The sequence below is a fragment of the Pleuronectes platessa genome, chromosome 1 (genome assembly GCF_947347685.1).
Source record: "Pleuronectes platessa chromosome 1, fPlePla1.1, whole genome shotgun sequence".
Lineage (NCBI taxonomy): Eukaryota > Metazoa > Chordata > Actinopteri > Pleuronectiformes > Pleuronectidae > Pleuronectes > Pleuronectes platessa.
This window is the reverse complement of record NC_070626.1, coordinates 15,866,964-15,891,098: the sequence shown is the minus strand read 5'-3', so window position 1 is coordinate 15,891,098 and position 24,135 is coordinate 15,866,964. Positions and strand designations below refer to the sequence as shown.

Genomic DNA, 24,135 nt, shown 5'->3' with positions numbered 1-24,135 from the left:
TAAGAGCCTTGACACACAAACACGCACACACAAACACAGAAATGCTCACCAGTTGAGACGCTGGTTTTTCAGATCTCTGGCTCTTTTAAGATTGTGTTCTATGTTTTTTAAATGCACTGTTCAGAGAGGACCGGCTTTCAATTTTAAATACACGGTAACTACTCTTAAAAGAAACAATGAATGAAAGTTTGAAGCTGGAATTTGAACGTGTGTGTGGAGTGGACAGTCGGAGAATGAAACAACTCGAAGCCTCAAAACATCCCTACGGTGACTGCTGTTGTGAGCCGTGTCCTGTGGATCATGGGAAACTTCTGTCAATGAAGGTAACTGAATTATTCAGACGGTGGAGAACCCTTTTTATACCGAGGACCATTTTAATTTTTTGGGCCTTCATTAATTATTGAACAGATATTTATCTCTTATTTCGGTTCTGCTTCTCCTCTTCTGAACATCTGATAGCTGATGGTGTTGATGACGATGTCACTAGCTTGTTCTCTGGGTTTGAGTCAGACAGGCTTGAGTCAACACTGATAATACACTGAACACACTGCTAATAGCTTACGGCAGGTGAGTGGGCTGAGTTGTACTTGTCAGACGCAAACTCGAGTGAGAGTCTCCTCAGAATTAGAGAATCCTCAGGGTTTCATGGAGTTTATATAGATTGAAGAAAGGGAGGTTGTTGCACGGTGCTTTGAGCTCGTTGTTGCTTTGCTTTGTTGTCCGTTTCCTGACACATCAGCTGGTTCCACGTTATAATACACAGCAAATATGATCTGCTCCATTTATTTACTTTTCATGTAGTGACACCTTAACAAGCTTTTGTTCTTGCATCGTAGAATAATGAATAGTGTTTCATTTTACTTATCCTCTGAATGAGGTTTCAGTTTTGCTATTAGCTCACTCACTACATAACTTACCTGTGTTACATTATCTCTGCCAGAGTGCGATCTTGTTAACGCTGCTGGTGGAAAACACACACTCCGACACAGAGCGTTCAATTGATCCCGGAGCATTACCATGCAACTCCAATGCCAGCACAAGTTTGCAAGTTATCTTGATGGTATTTGAGAGTATTTTACTAAGTCAATATGTAAATTGTCTATATACAAACAGCAGAAAACCCTGTGACTAGTATAAATAATGTTATAAGGAGAACTGACATGCAAAGTCGTATTTAAGAATTAAGAAAAGATAAGTATACAACTATTAAAAGTACACTTCGTGGACTTATATTTGTCAAATTACCATTGATTCATGTCAAAGTACAGTTTTTGTAGGGTGGCTCTATTGACTTCAGCCTCTATAGACTTTCTTCCATTCCACTCTCACTACTGTTTACTTCCAAAATGAATACATGTCCAGGCAGGTTGGCAGGGAGGATGCCAAGTGGCATCCAGGGAACAAAGGAAATTGCTTCCCTAGAAAATGTGTGTGTTCTAGTGAGTAGTCAGACATTTTACAGCCGGACATGATGATGTTTTCACTGTATAGGCCTAACTTCACAGTTAGTTCTTCTTTAAGTGGTATATGGAGGACAACGGTTCCTCTGTGTGTGCAGTTGTTCTTTAGAGAGTCCAGACAACAGACAGCTGCTGTTGTTGTGATGATGATGTAATGCCGGGCTGACAGGACAGTGCAGACAGTAGCAGCCGTCTGATAGGCTGACCCTGGAGAGAGTGAGAGGCTTTTTGCCCACTTCAGTTATGGAAAAGAAGGCGGAAGGAATGAAAGGAGAGGCAGGTGCATTCTTCTCAGTTGGAACACAGGAAAATAAGACAAAGTCCAACCATCCGCACTCATTTGTACTTTTAAGTCAAGTAAGGCAGTTGTTTGGGCTGTCATCTACCAAAGCAAGTTATCACAAGATGAGATGTGTCAAGTTCTGGGTGGCTTACATAGACAATTTGCAGGGGGAAGCCTTCTGTTTGCCTATGTGCATATGTTTAGGTGTGGATAACCCCTGTCTGACATTTAGACACAGTTTGGACAAAAACACCAAACAGTCTGCAAGGACCCAAGAGAATGGCCATCGAGGCTTTTACCTCATCTAGACTCAATTTTAGATTTATGCACCTCTGTCCCTGTTGCGTTAATCAAATTGGTGACAGGACTTTTTTTCGGTCAGGTGATGATACACATGTGTACGGAATTTCGTGGAAATCGGTTAAGCCATACAGAATTGTTGCTGTTGAGCCATTTTGCCACAACCATTTCAAATTACTCCATAATACGTACGTTGTCACCAGGCCTGATGCGCCTGTGAAGTTTGGTGAGTTTTCGAGTATGTTCAAGCCCACAAAAAAGCCATCAGCTTTGCTTTGACCTTATTGTATATCTCAGTTCTGCAAGGTACAGCGGAAAATGTACCAGCTGTTGGTCATTCATCTTGTGTGCCATGATGGTGTTTTCCTCGATTTACTTCACTGTTGAGTTTAGTTGTTCAGGGGATACTCTGAATATGTTAACCATTTGATACACAAGCAATGCAAACCCCTTCTAATGCTCATCATGGGTCAAAAATTACCCATATTCAATTCCTGTTTGATTTCATGCATGGCTTATTCTTCCTTCTTCATTTAGGAGAAGGCTCCTGTGAGGACATGGCAGACAATCTTATATGTAATCAAAGGAGCCTTCTTCATTAAGAAGGGCAGGATTCCAAGAAACACCCTCAATGCAGCTTGATCCTGTAGAACGTAGTCTAGGTCCTCATCAGCCGTAAGTCTGAAATGATTGTGAACAACCATACTTACACGAACAAGAAAATCGAAAGCATATTTTTTAATGCCTATAAAGCAGTCTATTAAGAATGTACTGTGATATTTCAAGTTTTATTATGTTAATCTAGCTATGGTTAGCTAACCAGAAAAGAAGCTAGCTAACTAACAGCTAGTTAGTATTGCACATATTTCTATTTCTCACTAGTAACGGATTGTTAAATCAGGATTAAAGGAATAGTTCACCCAAAATAGATCGTTTTAATTCACTCAGTATCTATTCACCCCTATGCAGATGGCGTGATAAGGGACTTACCTTCAGACGTAAAGAAACAACAGAAAAAAATAACAAATCATGCCTCCATACTGCTCCTGTCGTGTCAAGTATCCGCAAGCCCCAACATTCATATTGGACTCGGAAAATTGACATTTCCACCGTGTTTTAAAGCCTAAATGTTCGTTGATATCTTCCTACGAGGTTTATTCAGGGCCGTCGGCGGACTTAGCATCTTCTAGACTTTTAGGCTTAAAACATGGTGTAAATGATGCCGTTTGAAGTCGAATATGAATGTTGGGGCTTGTGGACACTTAGATGACACCACACAAGCAGTATTCCTGTGATACACAAAACGCACACAACATGGAGCCTCAGGTCCCGAGATCACAAGTGCTCTGGCCCACACAGTGCTGCTGGCAACCCTAGTTTTTATAGAACTAACCATTGCAGGTATGAGCCAGGTACCCTCCACCTAAACCCATACTCTGCCCCCTCAGCCAGGTAACACCTTCACTGATGCTCCTTCATCTTCTTAAAGTCATCTTCCTCAAGCCCTGGTTCAAACCCCTCCCCTCAGCCCGTTACGTTCCCGAGGCTCACAGGAGGAAGAGATTTTTGGATTTCCCTCGTCTTCCTCCCGAGCCTCCTGAGCCAGCTGACGGTCGACTCAAGAGCTCAGTGGAGCTCTGAGAGATAACATGGCCATGTGGCTAAATTTCTTATAACTTTATAACCTTGAAACAGTAAAAAACCTCCTCACCTCACTTTTCTTATTCTTTCTGTAATACTGTATGTCCCTCCCTGCTTCTCCTCCATGCTTGTAATTAGGCAGCCCCCTTTCTGTTCTCCTCTTCCTCTTCCTCCTCCATCACTGGGTTTGCCCCCAGGCATCAGCTGACCAGCCAATAAGAGTAGAGAGGATGTGGCACTCACCCCCACCCCGCCTAAACCACACACACTCCACCAGCCAATGAGTTCACACTATGTGGGCCGGACTCACGTTCAGGCCCTCCCTTCCCCTTTCTCTCTGTCTCTCTGTCTCTCTCTCTCTCTCTCTCTCTCTCTCTCTCTCTCTCTCTCTCTCTCTCTGGCTACTGCAGCTAAACTTGCTGTCTCACTCATGCTTCCTGGCTTCACTCACATGCACAGACAAGGAAGAGCTGTAGAGTCTTAGCTGCACGTGAAGCTGCTCTGTCTATTTTAAACCACACTGCGTTGGACTATATTTATATCTCCAGCAGCGTGTGACTCAGTGTGTGCACAGAGAAGAGCCAGGTCAAAGAAGATCCATCTATTTTTTTACATTTTTTAAACAATTTTGGGAATTTGCTGTGGCTCACTGTGTGTGTTACAGGGAGACACAGTGTGTGTGTGTGAGATCGAGTGAGCCTGCATGTGTGTGTGAGCGAGGAGCACAATGATTGCAGCCCAGCTAATTGCCTACTTCTTCACTGAACTCAAGGATGACCAGGTTAAAAAGGTGAGTGATGTGTGTTTGTGATCAGCCTCTGTCTCTGATGTTGGAGGGAAAAGGAGAGCATGTGTTGTAGAGGTCATTGGGTTTACCCGTACGCTGACCACCACAACTTTGCCATGAAGAGTTTGCCAGTGCAGAACCTATTAGGAAATGTTGAGACGTCTCTTTCCGGAAGTGATAAAAAGATTCATCATGTGGGGAGGGCGCTTGCACGAATCACTGATGTGGGACGTGACAGTTTTGGTGTAGTAAGATGTGTAAGGAGACACTACACAGGGGCGGGTGATTGGTGTCATTGGAGAGAGGTGTGGCGAGGAGAAGGAAGCCGGTCAGTGGGAGGATGTAAAGACTGATAAGCAGAGGGATGAGAAGGAGGACCTTGGAATGAAGGAGAAAAGTCATTTTAGGGGTCACTGAGTTTTTAATGATGTGGTCAAAATGATACTTACACCTTCAATTCCTTCAGAGGAACTCAACCAAAACTCAAACCTGACTCGTGTAACTTCTTTTCCGTAAGTTTTGAGTTCAGCCTGTAATGGGGGGGGAGAATGACACGAGGTGAACACCATGAATGTGAGTCTTTCATGACTCCTCAGCTGAGCACCCCCCACTGTAAGACCTCCGGTGTAAAACTGACTGGACCCGTTTGAGCGCCCCTCAGACTGAGAGGTGAGGGGGTCAGTCGAGCTTTTCCTGTTACTCAGACCTGCTCGTGCAGCCTCTCGATCCACTGTGCCGTAACAATCCTGTTGTCAGGCAACAAACACAGTCATATTCTGCAATCTAAGGTCGTCCAAATAAATATAACTGAGTCAGAGGACGGTAAAACACTTCCAGACCCACTAGTGCCGTCATATTTCGCTTGAATCTAAAATGATTCTACGGAAATTTCTCAACATGTTTCCGTTTAGTTCACACATGATGCAGGGGCCCTTTAAGGTCTCCTGCTGATGATGTCACGTATCATCGCCGACTGCAGATCATGCATCAAACACTGGTATTTTTCCTGCCTGCATTAAAAAGTTGCCACACTTCCTCCCTCCATTTTCTTCCCCCTGTCCTTCTCCGCTCTCTGATTTACATGGTGAACTCTTTAATCGCACACTGAGACACACAAAAGTGTCGGTCCCAGCTGTGCTTGCTATGCCAATGTCACAATCTGTTAAGAGGAAATACATCTCTCAGCTGCAAGGATCTGATGTAATGCTACACACATCTACCTCCCTCCTCACTCCCGCTGTCTTTCTCTCCCTAAAATAGGCCAGCTTTGAGCCATGTGACCATAGGTGTCAGGAGGAGAAGGCTTATACACAAATACGCCCACACACACACATTCATACACACAGGGCCAGGTGTGTACCTACTGTGTGGCTTTTTCAAAAAGCAGGTTTTAGTCTAGTACTCTACAAACAATTTCCAACACACGGAGCAGGTTTCAAGCTGTGACGAGTGAAGTGTTCAGCGGATTTAGTCACGACCTCGGCTGGAATCTGCAGTTGTCAAAGCGCCTCAGTCAGCTGAGTGCGTCTCCTCTCAATCCACTGCACTGTCCTTGGCCAGGTCCTTGATACACTGTGGGTGGTTAGTCTGAATCCAGAGCAGTGTTTTAGTGTGTGTGTGTGTGTGTGTGTGTGTGTGTGTGTGTGTGTGTGTGTGTGTGTGTGTGTGTGTGTGTGTGTGTGTGTGTGTGTGTGTGTGTGTGTGTGTGTGTGTGTGTGTGTGTGTGTGTGTGTGTGTGTGTGTGTGTGTGTGTGTGTGTGTGTGTGTGTGTGTGTGTGTGTGTGTGTGTGTGTGTGTGTGTGTGTCTGCGTGTGCATACGGTATAAGAAGGAAGGTGCAGGAGAGGGCAGTGTAGAGGACAGTATTTTTCCACATGGCGAGGCCGTGCGTGTGCACATGTACACACACACAGAGGAGTCGGGTTTCGGTGCGTCCCCCTGCATCACCTCGCAGTGACAAGGAGAGTGGGGCATTGTTTAGAGGTGGAATGCGAACAGAAAGGAGAAGGAGCCAGAGGGACAAGGAAAAAGGAGGGAGGGAGGGAAGGAGAGGCAGAGGGTGTGATCTCTTCCTGAAACTCAAACCATGCGGCTGCTGCTGGTGTCAGAGAAAGTTGTGTGTCAGAGGTGTGTTTTGGGGAAAAGGTGGCCTCGACTGACTCGTGCGTGCAGGCGAGAGGGGCCTCATGTCTCCTCACTGGGGAACCTTACTTTGCTCAACATTACTGGAAAAAGTAGAAAATCCTTTTTTGGGCCAAAAATGATATAATTCAATTGCCTAAGGAGATGCTTTCACCCCAGTCTGTTTGTTGGTTAGTTTATTTTTAATGAAGAATACACAAAAACCACTGAGTGGATTTCCATGAAACTCGGTGGAAGTGTGTGGTATGGGTCAGGGAAGAATTTGTTATATTATGTGCGGATCTGGATCAGGGGGTGGATGTTTTCTTCACTTAATTATATATATATACTAACATATTGAGACCTTTTTCACTAAGGCCGTTTAAGGACCGGTTTGGAGCCAGTATCTAATCTAGAATCAACTCTTTGTGTTTCAATAGCAAACAAACTGGTTCTTTGCCAGAAAAAGACGGTTCAACTGCATCCCCAACACTGGTTTAGAAGAAAGAGCTGGGGCTGGACCAAATTATTGTGACCTCCATTTAAAGAAGCAAAGGCGATTACTTTTAAATACGGCTGAGAAAGTGAATCAGCAGTGGTCTGTGGAGGAGTCTGTCACTTGAAAAGAGAAGCTGTAGTCCGCCATTGTTGATATTGTGCTTGAAGTCTGCGACGGTGTTGCTGGGTAATCAGAGACGTATGAGTAATGTATACAGGGATGTGATGACGAGGGCTTGGTGTTGACTCTGGCCCATGGAAAAGAAATTTGGTCATTAAAAAGTTAAACCAACTCCGAACCATCCCGAGCTGATGATATAAAGTTATATGTGAAAAATGTGGACAAATCATTTGTTTTTTGTCTGTATTCATGTGAGTAATAAAACCTACAGCAGATATATGTATCTGAGCTGAGTGAGGTGCAGACATGCTCTGCTCCCATAAAGTGCTTAGACATGGTTTCTATCTGCAGAGTGCTGAGTCATAATACAGTGATGTTTTTTTCTACCCTGCGGCATGAACTGAGTGTCGTCAGGGGCTCAGTGGATTTATCTTAGTTTGTTGTGGAGAACAATGTCTGCTGTTAATCCCCCCCCCTTTGTATCCAGGCAGTGGCACATTGTTATTCAAACCAAGCTAAGAACTAAGAACTCATCCTCCTTCAGTAGGCTAATGAGGAAATCATTCTTATTTTAACTAAGCAATTTGAATAAGAATCCAAGTTAGCTGAGTGGACACATACACTTTATATAAACTTATAAAGTCAGCAGTTATGTATGTTAAACAAATGATGCAGCACAGTTTCCGTCATCAGCATTGATTCAGTGCAGAAGAGGAGGAGGCTGGTGGTGAGCAGAGGGGGATAGGGAGCAGCAGTGCTGTGCTGCTGTAGGATGTGTTATCAATTTCAATGGATCACTGTGTATCGAGGCACCCAAACAGAATGGATCTGTTTACATCAGCTGACACAGCATGACGTGCATGATCCGCACTCGACTCAGAACACAGGTGGTGTGTCCTGCAGAGGTGAAAGTAGTGTTATGACCTTCACCAAGGAGATGATGTTATCCCCCCCCCCCCCCCGTCCATTTGTCTACTGGTTTGTTTGTTTGCAAGCAAGACTACGCAAAAAATAAATGAACCGATTTCCACAAAAGGATGGGTAAAGGAAGAACCAATAGAATTTTGGTGAGGATCCAGATCAGGGGGCGAATTCAGGATTAAGAAATGAATGGATCTTCATGAAATAAATCAAGCATTTTAGGCGGATGTCTGTGTGTATTAGTTTGTGGAATTTGTTGCAGAGGTATGCGCTGTACTGAGGGATGTTCTTGGTTTTCTGAATTGCAAAAATAAAGTTTGGATGTTGCTGCTTTGAATGAAGGTCCAGCTGGAACATGTGATTTAACCGATTCTGTTAAATAATGCAGAGTCAGAAGAGTTGGAGAAGAGGTGGATGGAAGCAGCCACAGACACCACTGTCCTTTATCAATGAATTACACAGAGAATTGATTGCCAGTAGATTCACCAGCAACAATTTGACACTAACATAATTAGTTTGTCTCCGTGTTAATACAACTTGAATACGGTTTCATTAAAAGAGGAGCTCAACTGTTTTCACTACAGAGCCATGTTTCCACTACATTATTCAGTCATAAACTTTAATGATTGTCACTTTTACATTCTGTAAGGGATGTTGTTTTTGGAAACATTCAAGTAGACGTTTGTGGGGAAATACCTCTCATTCAAATCTGCTTTTGATTCCTCATAAATACACATAACACTCAACGACCTCTTTGTTTTTGTTTGCAAGCTGTTTTACCATAAGGACACAATGTCACATGAGGACAAAGCTACAGGATGTTAGGAAAACAGGCTGACTTTTAAATGCATTCAAATACTTTAGACTGAGTTTTTTTGTTCCATGCTGATAAGGCATAATCAGAATTTCGGGGTAACTCTTCTTATGTATCTGCATACCTACATGGACGTATATTATTTACCAAGACATTTAGTTTGTGCATAGTTTCAAACGATATCAAGAATTTCTGCAATATAATTTCAATCAATAGCAAAAAGTACAATATCCGCGATTTCATTATTATGCATTTTGCAAGCACAGTGAGGAGGTGTAAAACCCTGTAAAATGTTTCTCATGTGCTCGAACTTCACTCAAGAGTTAAAATCAGTCTTCAAAGTTTTGAATGCGATTTTTATCTTTTATATAAACCAATGCACGCCTGGTGTAAGACAAATCTAAAGCAGTTATTGGTTTGGCTAATACATGGCAAAGTTTTAAAAAATATATAAAAAATGCACCTTCATGTTGCGGCACACTATCCAGGTGACTAACAACCATCATAGTAATGATAATAATTTTCCTTTTAAGTGTTTAAAAGGAAGATTGTAAGGTGTTTGTGTTGTGTAGGGGAAGTGTTAACTTTGCAATAGAAATAACAGGGCCTGAGGACTGACAGTAGCTTCATGAGGAGTTTTCAGGCACCGACATGTCTCTTCAAATCACAGACGAGACTTCAGTGTAAATTACAGACTTGGGTTGTTGACCTTTTTTATGGCCTTTTCCAGCAGTTTCCACCACTAATGTCGTTTACTGAGCCTTTGAGGGTGAGTGGTCTCAGCTGCGGACTCCTGTCTGACAGAAAATGTGCTAATGAGCTTTTGTCCCAGAGGCAGACTCATTCCACATGTGGACACTATATAGGGAATGTAACACCGGTAGATGAATGTTGGACAGTGTTGTTCTCTTGTATGTGTCTGAAGCCATTTTGGCTCCCAGCCTGTTTATATTATTCAGCTGCCTGTTAACACCCAGCTACTGTATCATAAAATCTAGGCTGACCAGGTACAGGAGCCAAAACCTCAGGACTAATCATGCTCTTTTCTCAGCCGCCCACCAACACATTGTTATCATGTTCTATTTCACTTATATCCATTTATTTGATCGTCTTTATTGTTATAATTTGACCTTATATAATTTACTTTCTGGAAACAAAATCAAACTATAGTTGTTTATACATTAAGGTAGATAGCCGGTGCATTCTAGTCAAAGCACTTCGCATAGAGCATGGAATGATGGTGGTCTGCCACTGTTTTGCCAGATCTGGGCCAGTAATCTGCCATAGCAATACCACATGTCAACCAAAGGAGCCAAATTAGTTTTGTGCAATCGGGCCATATTCACCATCTACCAAATGGGCCACTTTAGGTTCACATCCAGATTACACCTCGTCAAGAGCACCACATGTTTACCAAAGAAGGCCATCAGTTGTTTTGGGATATTTGGGCCACATTTGCTATTTTACAATTGGACCACTTTAGGCTCACATCTGTTTTGTCCGGGCCACAAGAAGCCCAGAAGTGCCTTCATCATTGCCTCACGTCCATATGCTGGCTTTGCCCTTCAGTGTCAGATGTTTGCTCAATTATACAGTCGATTTCTGTGGCCAGCAGATGCAAATTCCTACTTGTAAACTCTCTCACCCCAACTGACACAGTCCTGAACCAGTAGGCAGATAACAGAGCTCATAGGAAATGCAGGAAATAGAGGAAACAAAGTTAATGAGTGACCCCCTACTCAGGAAGTGGAAGAGTTCCCAACTGTGCATGTTACAATGAGTATAGCTCCAGTAAAATGATATCACAAGGCCATAATGTGCGTCACAGCACGCCCAAGCATTATAAGTACTATACTAAAAATGAGTCATGCGTGTGTGAACTTGTGTGACCCAGTGAGTATTATATGTTTCATATACATACTGTATGTACATACCTCACATATTCTGGGACTGATTGTTAAGAAACAGACTGGTGATAATCCAGTTATGAGCCACTGACGACTGGAGGAGTTAATCCTGCTTAGCCCCACTGCCGTTTTACAGAGCAAGTCGCAATGAACGTGACAGTTGAGTGTAATCCTCTGCTCTGGGTTTGTCTCACACTTGAATCATAAAGCAGCTCTTTGCTTCATCACACTGTGTGACGCAACTATGGACTTCACCAGGATTGTTTAACATCCTGTTCTTGAAAAGGTCATAAAGCTCAGACTGGTGTTTGCTGTGTGACACACTGAGAAGTTTTGACTGACTGATTTAAGAACCTGTCTGGGGTTTTGTGAATATTCCATAGTAGAATAATTTATGTCTTTCTTGTCTTTTTCTGTATTTGTTCCTGTGTATATCCCCTACTTTTATTACTTTCATACAAATATGGCCTATGGCATGTGGCCTTGAAAACAGGACTGATGCTACTGTGCTTTTCACTTTATTGGCTGTATTCAAAGACTTTTATTCCATAATTTTGTAATAAAGAAATTTAGAAATGGCTATGTTGTAAGGATGTGATTCATTTCTGGGTTAAACAGTACCTGTGGTAAGCTTTATATCAGTTAACCAGGAAGTAGATTATACCACTGGATGACTAAAACATCATGGGACAAGGAGTTAGTCATATTCACCTCCTTATGTTTATACAAAATAAAGGCTTTGTTATATGTAAATCTCTAATACTTTAATTTAATCATAGGCCATCTCACGGGTTAGTGTTGTGTATAGAGAGGGTTTCAATCACCTGAAACCATTTCCCCTTTCTCTTGAATGGACTCTGTGTACATTTTTAATATGGATGATTGATTGTCCGGACTAGGAAGATTAATGCTTCAGTTTTTGAGTCTAATCTTTCCTTTTAGATCGATAAGTACCTGTACTCCATGCGTTTCTCTGACGAGACGTTGGTGGAAATCACGCAGCGGTTCCGGAGGGAGCTGGCCAAAGGACTGGGTCGGGACACCAACACCACCGCTGCACTGAAGATGCTGCCTACGTTTGTGCGATCGATCCCCGACGGCTCAGGTGAGCAACTCCAGCCCTCATGTCTGAAGTCCACTGGGTCAAGCACTTCCTGCGATGGCAGTTTGACTTTTCTGTCTGAACGAGAGGCCACAACCGTCAGCCTGCACAATCTACCACTAGACTTTTTTATTCTCTCTACAGAATACCTCAGTAAACCCAGTGTTTGCAAACATAAAGGCCTGGATTCTGATGCAAATTTGGAGAATTTTTGAAAGAGAAATGATCTACTAAAAAGGACAAATGTAGAATTTTTGTCTCGTCTTCGCCTGACCTTTAATGTCATGCAGTCTAACACTGATGTATCAATACCTTTATTATTTGGATGAAGCACAGAGAGGAAAGACTATTTTGTTACAGAAGCTAAATCAAATGCATTTTAATCAAAGCCACTGAGCTCTACAGAGTTATTCATAACAGATCATATTTCACCATGTATATTGTCGTGGATAGAGGGATCGAAAAAGTCAGTATTTTTCTTATTTATAGTGGTTGAAACCCGTCTCATCTTTCAGAAGACAAGTCAAAAACCGTCATTGACATTTAATAAGTGTGTCCACCTGATCTGCGTGTCTTTATCATTTCGGGAGGGAACCAGATGTAAACACTGTCATACAGGGCAAACACAGTTTTTTTTTTAACAATATTTTTTATTGAAGTTTCAAGTGCATATCAAACTTTATGACGAATTTACAAACATTTTCATTTATATCCCCTAGAACAGTCACTCATTCACACAGACAAAGAGAAAATAAATAAATAAAATGGACAATGACAACAGACAAACTAATGGAGTAAAATAAATAAATAAATAAGGATAAGATGTACAGAGAGAAAAAAAAAAATAAAATAAAAAAATAAAATAAAATAAAAAAGCTGAATCAGGGCAAACACAGTTTTGTCTAGCAGTGAGTCAACAGAGCTGAACACTGCAGAAGGTCTTGTTGGTGATGACGACAAGAGATGTAGTTATTCTGGTTTAAGAACAAAACGGTCCTGAATCCATGCCGGCAGAAAAATGTTTATCTTGTAGAAAATTACCATACAGTATTTATTTACTTATTTCTTTGCACATCAGATGTCTTGTGTTTTCTTTGAGCTCAAAACAGTGAAATGTATGTGGACGTGACTATATCTATGCCCCTCTGTACCTAACGTCACTGTCTGCTGCTAGCTGACTAATACCGATTCACTGCAGTCGTTCTGTCCTTTAAGCGTCAATGTGCGTCAGAAGTTTTTTTTTAATATCCGTTACATAATACATTCGTGGAACTGGGTGTCTGTCAGAAATGATGTTATTACCCTCTCAAAGAAAATCTAATTTAGTCTACAACGTGAACACTTCCAGACACACACACACACGGACACAAACACACACACAATCAACACACAGATTAGAAGTAATCACACAAATCCTGCTGCCATTGTTAGCGAAGACAGTGTAAGTGAAATTCCTTCAGCACTATAGATATAAGTTCCTTACAACAATGCAGATTGTATAGACTTATATGACATAAGTATTTATTTAAATGTTGAACCTCATACATCCAACTGCAGCAGCAGCAACCTGCCCTTGATAATGAACCGATTTGAACTATCTAGTGTTGTATGATACAGCAGGTATCTATGGATAAATGCACACTACAGGTGATACAACCTACAGTAGTATCACATACATGTCAGTAAAGAGGCAATTGAGCATGTCAGTCTTCATCTGTTAGAGCTGCTCTTAGTGTTGTTTGTTTACTCAACATTAGACAAGATTCACAGACTGGCAGAGATTCAAAGGGATGGGATTACTCTGTCTGACTTAGAGAGGGCAGAAATTAGCCTGGGGTGTTGTTCACCTGATCTTTTCACTGTGAGCCACTGCAACATGTCTATTATATAAAATAACTCTGCACAGCCATAAAAAAGGAACTCATTAATCCATGGCTCACTCCCCTCTGGTCACAGTTACCAACAGAGATTTGACAGGTTGTCTTCACTGAATTCACATTCCTGTCAGACAAATTATCAGTCACTCTGACCCAAGTGAGCTACACAGACCTGACCTTGCATTCCTCATCTGCACAAAATGTTCCAGCACAGGATCGCAATAATCTGAAATTACTACACAACGTTTTTGTAATCTCCATTGAACCTTTACTCTGAGTAATACACAACGTAGCATTTTGACATTTTAAATCATTATCTGTAATAATTGTTGCCTGTAGTCTTTGAGAAGTGGGTAAACAACGGCTCTAGCTAAGTTTGTTATACTAATCAGTGGGTTCTTTACTCTCTGTCTGTGTCTGTGTGTGTGTGTGTGTGTGTGTGTGTGTGTGTGTGTGTGTGTGTGTGTGTGTGTGTGTGTGTGTGTGTGTGTGTGTGTGTGTGTGTGTGTGTGTGTGTGTGTGTGTGTGTGTGTGTGTGTGTGTGTGTGTGTGTGTGTGTGTGTGTGTGTGCAGCAGCACCAAGAACCTTCTGACCTAGTGAGACATGTTGTCAGTACTTTCTAAATGTGAAGTCGAGGTGAAGGTTACAGTTTGTACGAATTCACCAGGGAGTAAAAGCTGTAAAGCAGGAGTTAGAGGAAGGAAGCAGACGGTATCACCTCATATCAATGGTCAATACGCAACACAAGTCCTGTTATTAATCACTTATGATACACACTGAAACACTATTGATGTTAATCTCATGAAAAACCCATGATCCGATTCAGACCGAAATATAATCCCTTCTTATTGTCAGGAGAGCGTGTTGAATATTAAATCTATACCAGATTTTTATGGGATTTAAAATGAGTAAAGACACCAAAGTGTTTCCTTAGAGATTATGATGCAGGTTTTTTTTTTTGCAACCATTAACCAATACTATACAGGAAGTTGCAGGACAGAATAGAGTCAAGCAAACCACACACACACACATACACACACAAAGAAACGCATCCTATAAGAAGGCCTATAATGAAATGTATGCACCTTTCCATTTGTATCTATTTTGTTGATGTGCTCCGTCACATGTGACATCTACTGCACTTCTCTCTGTCCTTGGAGAGAAACCCTTCACTCGTGACTCTCTCTGAAGTTTTTGTGTGTTTCTCTTTCCTGCTATAAAGGTTTTTACTTTTTAGGACGTTTTGTCTCACCCTAGTGGAGGTTTAAGGATGTTACACCTTGTACAGATTGATAAACCCCATGAGGCAAATTTTTATTTGGGAATATGGGCTCTACAAATAATAATTGGAATAGAAATATAATGTTAGACTGCAAACATACATTACTAGGTATTTATTTACTTATTTTGCTTTATTGTAGTTGGAGGAGTTTTAAGATGTCATCTACAAACTTATTTTCCATGTCTCTTATAGTGTGACACTGTAGAGTGATACTGAGATCTCTATTTGTTTGCTAAGCTAACAGGAGGAAGATGTACCTATAATGCATGTCTTCCTGTTGAATTCTAAGCTGTCGTTATTATCTGTGTGCAAACATTGGCCCTTACAGTGAATAGAAGGGAATATATCTGCCACAGATGTATAAATCTATAGCCACGGAACTGCAAGATGACATTTCTCCCCCTCTCTTTCTTCTGTCTGTCTCAACAGAGAAAGGTGACTTCATTGCGTTGGACCTGGGAGGCAGCAACTTCCGGATCCTCCGCGTCAAAGTGAGCCACGAGAAGAAACAGACAGTTCTGATGGAGAGTCAAATCTACGACACACCAGAGGACATCATTCATGGAAGTGGAACGAGGGTAGGTTCATATCCCCCCCACACACACATACACACACAAACACACACACACAGTCTTGCTCAAGCTCAACCTGAGACGCCCCTCCCTCTCTCTTCCAGCTGTTCGACCATGTGGCAGAATGTCTCGGTGACTTCATGGAAAAACAACACATCAAAGATAAGAAACTCCCAGTGGGTTTCACCTTCTCCTTCCCCTGCCAGCAGACCAAACTAGATGAGGTAACGCATCACATTCATCAGCCAATCAAGGTTGTCAAGCTGCAGCCAGATTTAACTTTCTTGCTTATGCATATATCAATATCTTATACATACTTTGCTGTGTAGTTGACTTATTTAGGACGCACTACTGAATCCAAATATCGGAGGATTGCCAAAAAGCCAGTTTACACTTTTAGTTGCCTCAGAGTTCACAGTGACTTGTATGTGCCACACGAAACCATGTCTCCATGAATGATAGAATCACTGTGTTACGTTTCTCTCTCTGTTCGCCTGCAGGGCTATCTGATAACATGGACAAAGCGTTTCAAGGCAGGTGGCGTGGAGGGGATGGATGTTGTCAAGCTGCTCACCAAAGCCATTAAGAAACGAGGGGTGAGTCTCCTGTCGTCGTCTCAATCAACAATTCATTTTATCCTCATGAATTTGGTTTAATTCAAACTTGGATCCACAGATTTTAGAACATTTTAATAATAGTTCTCCTTTATGTGTGTGTGTTTATAATTTCAGGACTATGAGGCTGACATCATGGCCGTGGTAAACGATACAGTTGGAACGATGATGACCTGTGGCTTCGATGATCAACGCTGTGAAGTCGGCATCATCATCGGTACTAAAAACGATGTGTACTTAAACAGTACAATAAAACTATTTAGTAGTACAATAAAACAAGTACAATAAAAGCTGTGGTGCTGAATGTATTTGTGTGTTTGTAGGCACAGGCACCAATGCGTGCTACATGGAGGAGCTGCGCCACATCCACCAGGTGGAGGGAGACGAGGGCAGGATGTGTGTGAACACTGAGTGGGGGGCGTTCGGAGACGACGGCAGACTGGAAGACATCAGGACCGAGTTTGACAGAGAGATAGACCGAGGCTCTCTCAACCCGGGCAAACAGCTGTAAGTCAAAACAAAAACAATCAGAGCCTCATTCATGCCTGAGATCATCAAGAACTATTTTTAAGATGCAGTGGAAACACATGAACAGATGATTCGCTGTCAGTTTCTCAGCCGCTGCTCGTGTTAACGTTATTTAGAAAATATTTTTTCATTTATATTTTAAAATGAAGATCAAACTAAATTCAAGTTTAAGTTCTTTAAGGAGACATATTATACTATTTTTATACTATTTATCTTTAGTGTGTTTTAGGTTTTTTCATGTATTAAAAAGTTCTGCAAAATGAAAAAGTCCAAAGTCTGCGTGATGTCATATGACGTCGTTTGTTTCCAACAGAAATAGTTCAATCTATGACGCATGTGCCGGCTGCATGTGCACACCCACGAAGGTCACTCTTATGCAAAACATATTCAGAGTGACAGGTACACAGACCAAAGAGTAAAATAAAAGTTCCCCCGTGAGAGAAAGAACTGCATTGATGCTACAACTGCAGCTGAAGTAGTCACTCCTACTTCTACTGCTAAAAACACCAATAGTGACGTCTTTAACCATCTGTCGTAAAAATCATTAACCTTAGAGTTGTCTTTATGTCTGTTTCACTCCGTTCTCTTCGATCTTGCTTTGCTGTAGATTTGAGAAGATGGTCAGTGGTATGTACATGGGGGAGCTGGTGCGGCTCATTCTGGTGAAGATGGCCAGAGAGGGTCTGCTGTTCGAGGGGAGGATCACCCCTGAGCTGCTCACTAAAGAGACGTTCGAGACCAAACACGTCTCAGCCATAGAGAAGTAAGTCAACAGTTACAAACATTTTAAACAAACCTGCTTCATCAATTACTTCTAAAAATCATTCAAAATGTAATCGTATCAGTTGCTCGTCAGTGATAGTGTCCCTCTATGTGTGTGTGTGTGTGTGTGTCCTGTTTAGGAGTAAGGAAGGACTGAGCAAAGCCAGAGAGATTTTAACCAAACTTGGTGTGGAGCCGTCAAATGAGGACTGTATCGCTGTGCAGCATGTACGTACTGCTGCAAGACAACACACTTTTTAAAGCATTTTTTTTTTATTTAAGTATCACAAGGAAATTTTTAGTACCAGACAGCTATCATATCTTAGCATGTTGTGCTTAAAAAACAAACAAACTTTAACCTATGAGTTGTCTTTTTCTGCAGTTTGTAAAGTGTAAATATGCTGCCTGACTTTCTCACCTCTCCTCTTCCTTCAGGTTTGCACCATTGTGTCTTTCCGCTCGGCCAACCTTATAGCTGCAACGCTGGCCGCCATCCTAATGAGGCTAAAGGAAAACAAAGGTGTGGCACGACTTCGAACCACCGTAGGCATCGACGGGTCGCTCTACAAGATGCACCCACAGTGAGTGAAGGCAACATATAGAAAATTTATAAATTTGTCTGCACTGTTTTAATTAGTTTGATTTCTCTTTTCATCATGCATCTCATTATTGCTTTTCATTTCCCCACCAAGATCACTGAGAACTGCTGTCAGTTGGTTAAAAACTACATTATGTTGTTTGTTACCAGTCTGTATGAGCTGTTATAACTTCAGCTCCTCTTCTCTACACCTACCTCAGGTACGCCCGCCGTCTCCACAAGACAGTCCGTCGTTTGATGCCGGACTCTGACATCCGATTCCTATTGTCCGAGAGCGGCAGTGGAAAGGGGGCTGCCATGGTGACAGCTGTGGCCTACAGACTCGCCGACCAATCACGACAGATCACCGAAACGCTGGCCGAATTCCGCCTGACGAATGAACAGTTGTTGGAGGTGAGCGAGGGAGAGAGACTGTAGTGTGTGTGTCTGCGTCTGTAGGGCTGCATCCTTCACTGTGTCTTACTCACCAATTGAAATTGTCTTGATATCTCTACAGGTAAAGAAACGAATGAGGACAGAGATCCAAAATGGCCTTTCCAAGAGCACTCAGGACTCTGCAACGGTCAAAATGCTGCCGACCTTCGTACAGAGCACTCCCGATGGCACAGGTGACACACACACACACACACACACACACACTCTCAAACACACACACACAACTGTGACTACACACGTGTGTTTTTGTTTTGGAATATTAAGTCACTAAATATCTCTGCATCTCTGTCTTTTTCTCTGCCTCTCACATTATCCAGAGCATGGTGACTTCCTGGCTTTGGATTTGGGAGGAACCAACTTCAGGGTTCTGTTGGTCAAGATTCGTTCTGGCAAGAGGAGAACGGTGGAGATGCACAACAAGATTTACGCCATCCCTCTGGAGGTGATGCAGGGCACAGGAGAGGAGGTGAGAGAATAATCCATAATCCATGTAAACTGTGAAAAAGAACACAAACTGAACAGAAGAAAGAAAGTCGGACATGCGGGAGGAAAGCTTTGAACTTTACCTCATGTTACCTCGGGGGTAATGAGAAGTTTAGGGTGGTGAGGTAGCTAAGCTTGTTGACTTACAGGTAAGAAAATAGAAGGTTAGAGTTAAACGGGTAAATAGGTTGAGCGTTCAAGATCAGCATTGAGTTGAGAGTCTATGGAAACGTGGATTTGAACTTGTGCAGTGGCTTAGGGCAGGCTAATCCTGTCTGTGACTTTTTGGCCTGTTCCCTCCTCCACCTGTTACTCCGTCTCCTTCAGAGCATGTGTTGTATATGTTTAAAAAATGCTCCTTTTATTACATTTATTCATATACATGTATGTGTTTTGGTGATGTCACACGTTTCCCTGTACATCTCCACCCCAAATCAGGATAAACAGCTGATAGTCAAGGTTGTGACAAATGTGTTAAACAATTATCATCATCAAAGCCTCCTCTTTCTTCCAGTTGTTCGATCACATTGTGCAGTGCATCAGTGATTTCCTGGACTACATGGGGATGAAGAACACTCGTCTTCCTCTGGGCTTCACCTTCTCGTTCCCCTGCAGACAGACCAGCCTCGACGCTGTGAGTGAAGTCTGCTTCCTTCCTCTAGCTTGGCCAAAGACAGAAAAGCATCCGATGCAAGACGTGACCATTTCCCCTTGTGCGTGTTTGCAGGGCATCCTGGTGACATGGACCAAAGGCTTCAAGGCGACAGACTGTGAAGGAGAGGATGTGGTGGGACTCTTGAGGGAGGCCATCAAGAGGAGAGAGGTAGAATATGAGGAGCATCTTCATCGTCCGGCCGTTGAACATGGTGCTGTCTTAAACTGTAATGTTTGCATCACCTCATGTGTTCTCTCTGCAGGAGTTTGACCTGGATGTTGTGGCTGTGGTGAACGATACCGTGGGAACGATGATGACTTGTGCCTACGAAGAATCCACCTGTGAGATCGGACTCATTGCTGGTTAGTCTATAACAAATTTTAATTTTTTTTAAATATGAATATTCACTTTTCTGTGCTCTGTACATCTAATGTGACTGGACCGTCTGATCACAGGCACCGGGAGTAACGCGTGTTACATGGAGGAGATGAGGAACATCGAGACGGTCGAGGGAGATGAGGGACAGATGTGTGTCAACATGGAGTGGGGGGGTTTCGGAGACAACGGATGCCTTGACGACATCAGGACAGAGTATGACCGCACTGTGGATGACCTCTCGCTCAACCCGGGCAAACAAAGGTTAACCTCCGACACGCACACATAGAAACCCTTTACCTTCTGCACTCATATCCTTATAATATAAACGGTTTCCAGTGTTTATATGTCTATTCATATGTATTTCTTCCCCCCAATGTGTTTTACAGATATGAGAAAATGTGTAGCGGCATGTACCTCGGTGAAATTGTGCGAAACATCCTCATCGACATGACCAAGAAAGGATTCCTGTTCAGAGGACAGATTTCTGAGACACTGAAGACCAGAGGCATCTTTGAAACAAAGTTCCTCTCTCAGATAGAGAGGTACAAAAAAATGGGCCCATTGTTTGTTTTGTGTTTGTGTCGAGTGACAATGCATTACTCATGGAGTTGATCGGAAGTATTCTTGACTTCTGTCTCCATTGATTGTAGTCTGCACTCCCATTAGAGAACAGCATCTTTATCTTCTGTTTTGGCTCACTGAAGTTAACAGCACTTAAAGATGTATAAGCGTTTTTGTGATCCAACTCATTGTCTGTGTGTGTGTGTGTGTGTCTCTTTGTCTGTCTCCAGTGACAGACTGGCATTGCTGCAGGTCAGATCCATCCTGCAACACTTAGGACTAGACAGCTCCTGTGATGACAGTATCATCGTCAAAGAGGTAAAATACAGCGAGAAAAAGTAGAAGACATGTTTAAATGTTTTTCAAATTTGGACACAATCAAACGTTACATGCATGTTAATGAGGTCTCATGCTCAACTCTTGATAATACGCCAGTTGCAGTTATCAACACTATCTCGTGACCATTTTTGCACCACACAAGGTGTTTGGGGAGAATATTGACTCTATTGCAGAGCTGTTCTAGACTGTGTTAGTCTGAGCTTTGTGTACCTAATACCATGGTAACTAAGTGTGTACACTGGTTCATGAACACTATGAGAGAGCCTGAGCCCCACAATACCCTGTTATCAGGTGTACTTTGTGAAAGACAGCGAGGCAAATGTGACCAACAGGAAAATACCTTTTGAGTTATATTTATTTTTGTGAACGTGAGTTCTGGCTCAGTAAACTGTGGCATGTACAGTTAGTTAACTGTTGCAATAATGCTAATGGTTTGTCATTGGTAGGTGTGTGGAGTAGTGTCTCATCGTGCAGCTCAGATATGCGGGGCAGGAATGGCTGCAGTGGTGGACAAGATCAGAGAGAACCGAGGACTGGACCATCTCAAGATCACTGTAGGGGTGGATGGGACACTCTACAAACTACACCCACAGTAAGTGAAATTCCTCAGTAACTATTCTTACAAAAATGATCGACTGTCCTTTAAACTCCATTCGATTTTAATTGAATGACATGGTCATTTAAGCAACCTATGGTTTATTTTCAAGAAATACAAAAAGCCATAAAAAGCCACATGATCATGTTATGATCAGTGAAACAGTGAAACAGTTCATAGCACGTATAGAAAAAGTCATTTCACTATATTCCCTCAGCAGAAATGACGTGTCGTGCTTTGCTGCATCTTGATCGTGTTGAGTCATGCTTTAGTTATGTTCCAATAAAATATGAGGTGTTGCCCAAGACCAGACATAACTACTCAACCTGTTTTCTAGGCAATCTGCTCAAAAGCTTCATTGATGAAACATTATTTATCAAAATAATTGAACTGATTTAGGTCATTCAATGACAAAATCATTAGAAACTAATGACGTCCTATATTCTGACCAGAGAGCTCAGTTATGTTTTACTCCATATGTCTCTATGCGAATCGCTGGCTACTTGTCCAGGGTGTATCCCGCCTCTCGCGCAATGTCAAGCTCCCTCAGAGGATAAGTGGTATAGATGATGTATGGATGTTTCACCTCACTGTATTACATCACAACAAATCTTTTGTCTTTGTCCAGTTTTTCCCAGATCATGCACCAGACAGTGAATGAGCTGGCTCCCCAGTGTAACGTCAACTTCCTGCTGTCTGAGGATGGAAGCGGGAAAGGAGCTGCCCTCATCACAGCTGTGGGCTGCCGGCTGAGACAAGAGCTGAACAGCAAATAGAAAAGATCTCCTCATGTCTCACTGTTATATCCCCCACTCCCCCCCCCCCCCCCTCCCACCTCCACAGTCTTTAACTCTTTCTCTCATCCATTGTCTCCTTTTCCCTCCCAAATGAAACCCGTCCATTCAATGTATCACGCTCCAGTAGCTGCTTTAGTCTGTCCGCGTGTCAGGGCGAGAAGGAGATAGCTTTCCTCCACTGTGTAAAGTAGCAGAGCCTCGGGCACTATGTGGTAGTTAGATTGTTTATGATTGTAACGATACACAAACTTTTAAGATTTTGCTTTTCTGAGGTTAAAATCACGTAGATAAAACACGCACATTCAACTCTTGAGAATGTAGGGCAGAAAGAAAAATACTTTGCACACTCCCGTAATGCTCCTCTGTCGCCATCTGGAGGATTCCTCTGATAACTTCTGGTAACAATATCTGTTGCAATACATCGAGCACAACAGTCGCAGTAGAAAAGGAAAAAAACTTAACTCCTTCTTCAGTTCGCTGCCGGGATATAAAAACACTGTTTGAGACCAAAGTCACCAACGTGTGTCTGCTGTCGGCCACTCACACACTGTAAAAAGGCATATGAGCTGATATATAAATGTGTAATGAGATGAAAGGGAATATTTTTTGGCTTTAAAGATTCGAATGTCTTTACCCAGATATAAGACAATATGTTATACATACCTTGATGCTATTTATTTTATTTTTATATTGGGATGTGTTGAAAAATGTTACTGTTGCAATAATGATGCACATAAAGGAAGCCATTGTCCTCGCCAGCGCCCTCGGACGGTACCTGTCCTGTAAGGACAGGAACCTAAGAGGTGTCGCGTACTTGCTGAGTGTGCACATTTGTCCTAATTGAAAGCATTAATCCTCTTTAATGTATTCTACTGTAAATTATGTCCAAAGAGCTCTTGTATTTTACCATGTAGAAATGCTTTTGTTGGTACTAATCGCAGCTGTTGATCATTCGCTTTAAGAAGTACTGGCTCTTCAGCGCGGCGATGGCTCACCAGCCATAAAAACAGGAACGAGGTGCTTACACAGATGCCAGAGGAACAACAACGGACAATCTGTGTATGACAAGAACAGTTCAATGGTGAAACTTTTAGGGGATTTTAAACATTCTGGGAATAAAGCACCGTCACTCACTCCCGGTTTGCCATATGCTCCTACAAGTCAGGAGGGTGTTTTAATGAAACTACTGTGTGGCTCATTCAATTAGCAGAGCTCTTACAAATTCAATATTTATTTTTCTCTTTCATAAAAGTCATTAATCAGACAAGTTACTGCTACATATGAAGCTCTTTGAGAGATGGGCTCATTTGATTTTTTAGTGTAGGCTGGTTGAATTTTAAATCTCACATAAAGATACTCCGGACTACAGTTCAAATTCTGGCTTGTGGGGAAAGTTGGCTCCAGTTTGACCTGAAGCTAATACTTACAATAACTGAAAGCAATATAACTGCTGGTTCAATTTGAATATACTTTGTAGTTAGAGGTCAGCCTCTCCGGTAGGTCCTGAGCTACCCTGCCTTCACACACACACACACACACACACACACACACACACACACACACACACACACACACACACACACACACACACACTTTAATCTCTTTGCCTCTGTTCACAAAGCCTGGACTAACTGTTCAACACTGTCAGTCAACCAGTCATTAAATAAAAACAAACCTGTGTCAAACCGATTTTGTGGTTCTTTG

General features: G+C 42.2%; 1 protein-coding gene across 1 annotated transcript; it reads left to right on the top strand.

Annotated features, from left to right (window-relative positions):
* Positions 1–4,069: 4,069 nt before the first annotated feature.
* On the top strand, positions 4,070–24,116 carry hk1 (hexokinase 1). The gene is made up of 21 exons (XM_053424589.1): positions 4,070–4,474; positions 11,795–11,957; positions 15,544–15,692; positions 15,791–15,910; positions 16,187–16,282; positions 16,418–16,517; positions 16,624–16,807; positions 17,436–17,591; positions 17,731–17,818; positions 18,026–18,171; positions 18,389–18,581; positions 18,685–18,796; positions 18,941–19,089; positions 19,621–19,740; positions 19,834–19,929; positions 20,024–20,123; positions 20,217–20,400; positions 20,526–20,681; positions 20,931–21,018; positions 21,486–21,631; positions 22,263–24,116. Exons 1-21 carry the CDS (start codon positions 4,412–4,414, stop codon positions 22,408–22,410), a joined length of 2,757 nt encoding a protein of 918 aa, XP_053280564.1. The 5' UTR covers positions 4,070–4,411; the 3' UTR covers positions 22,411–24,116.
* Positions 24,117–24,135: the final 19 nt, after the last annotated feature.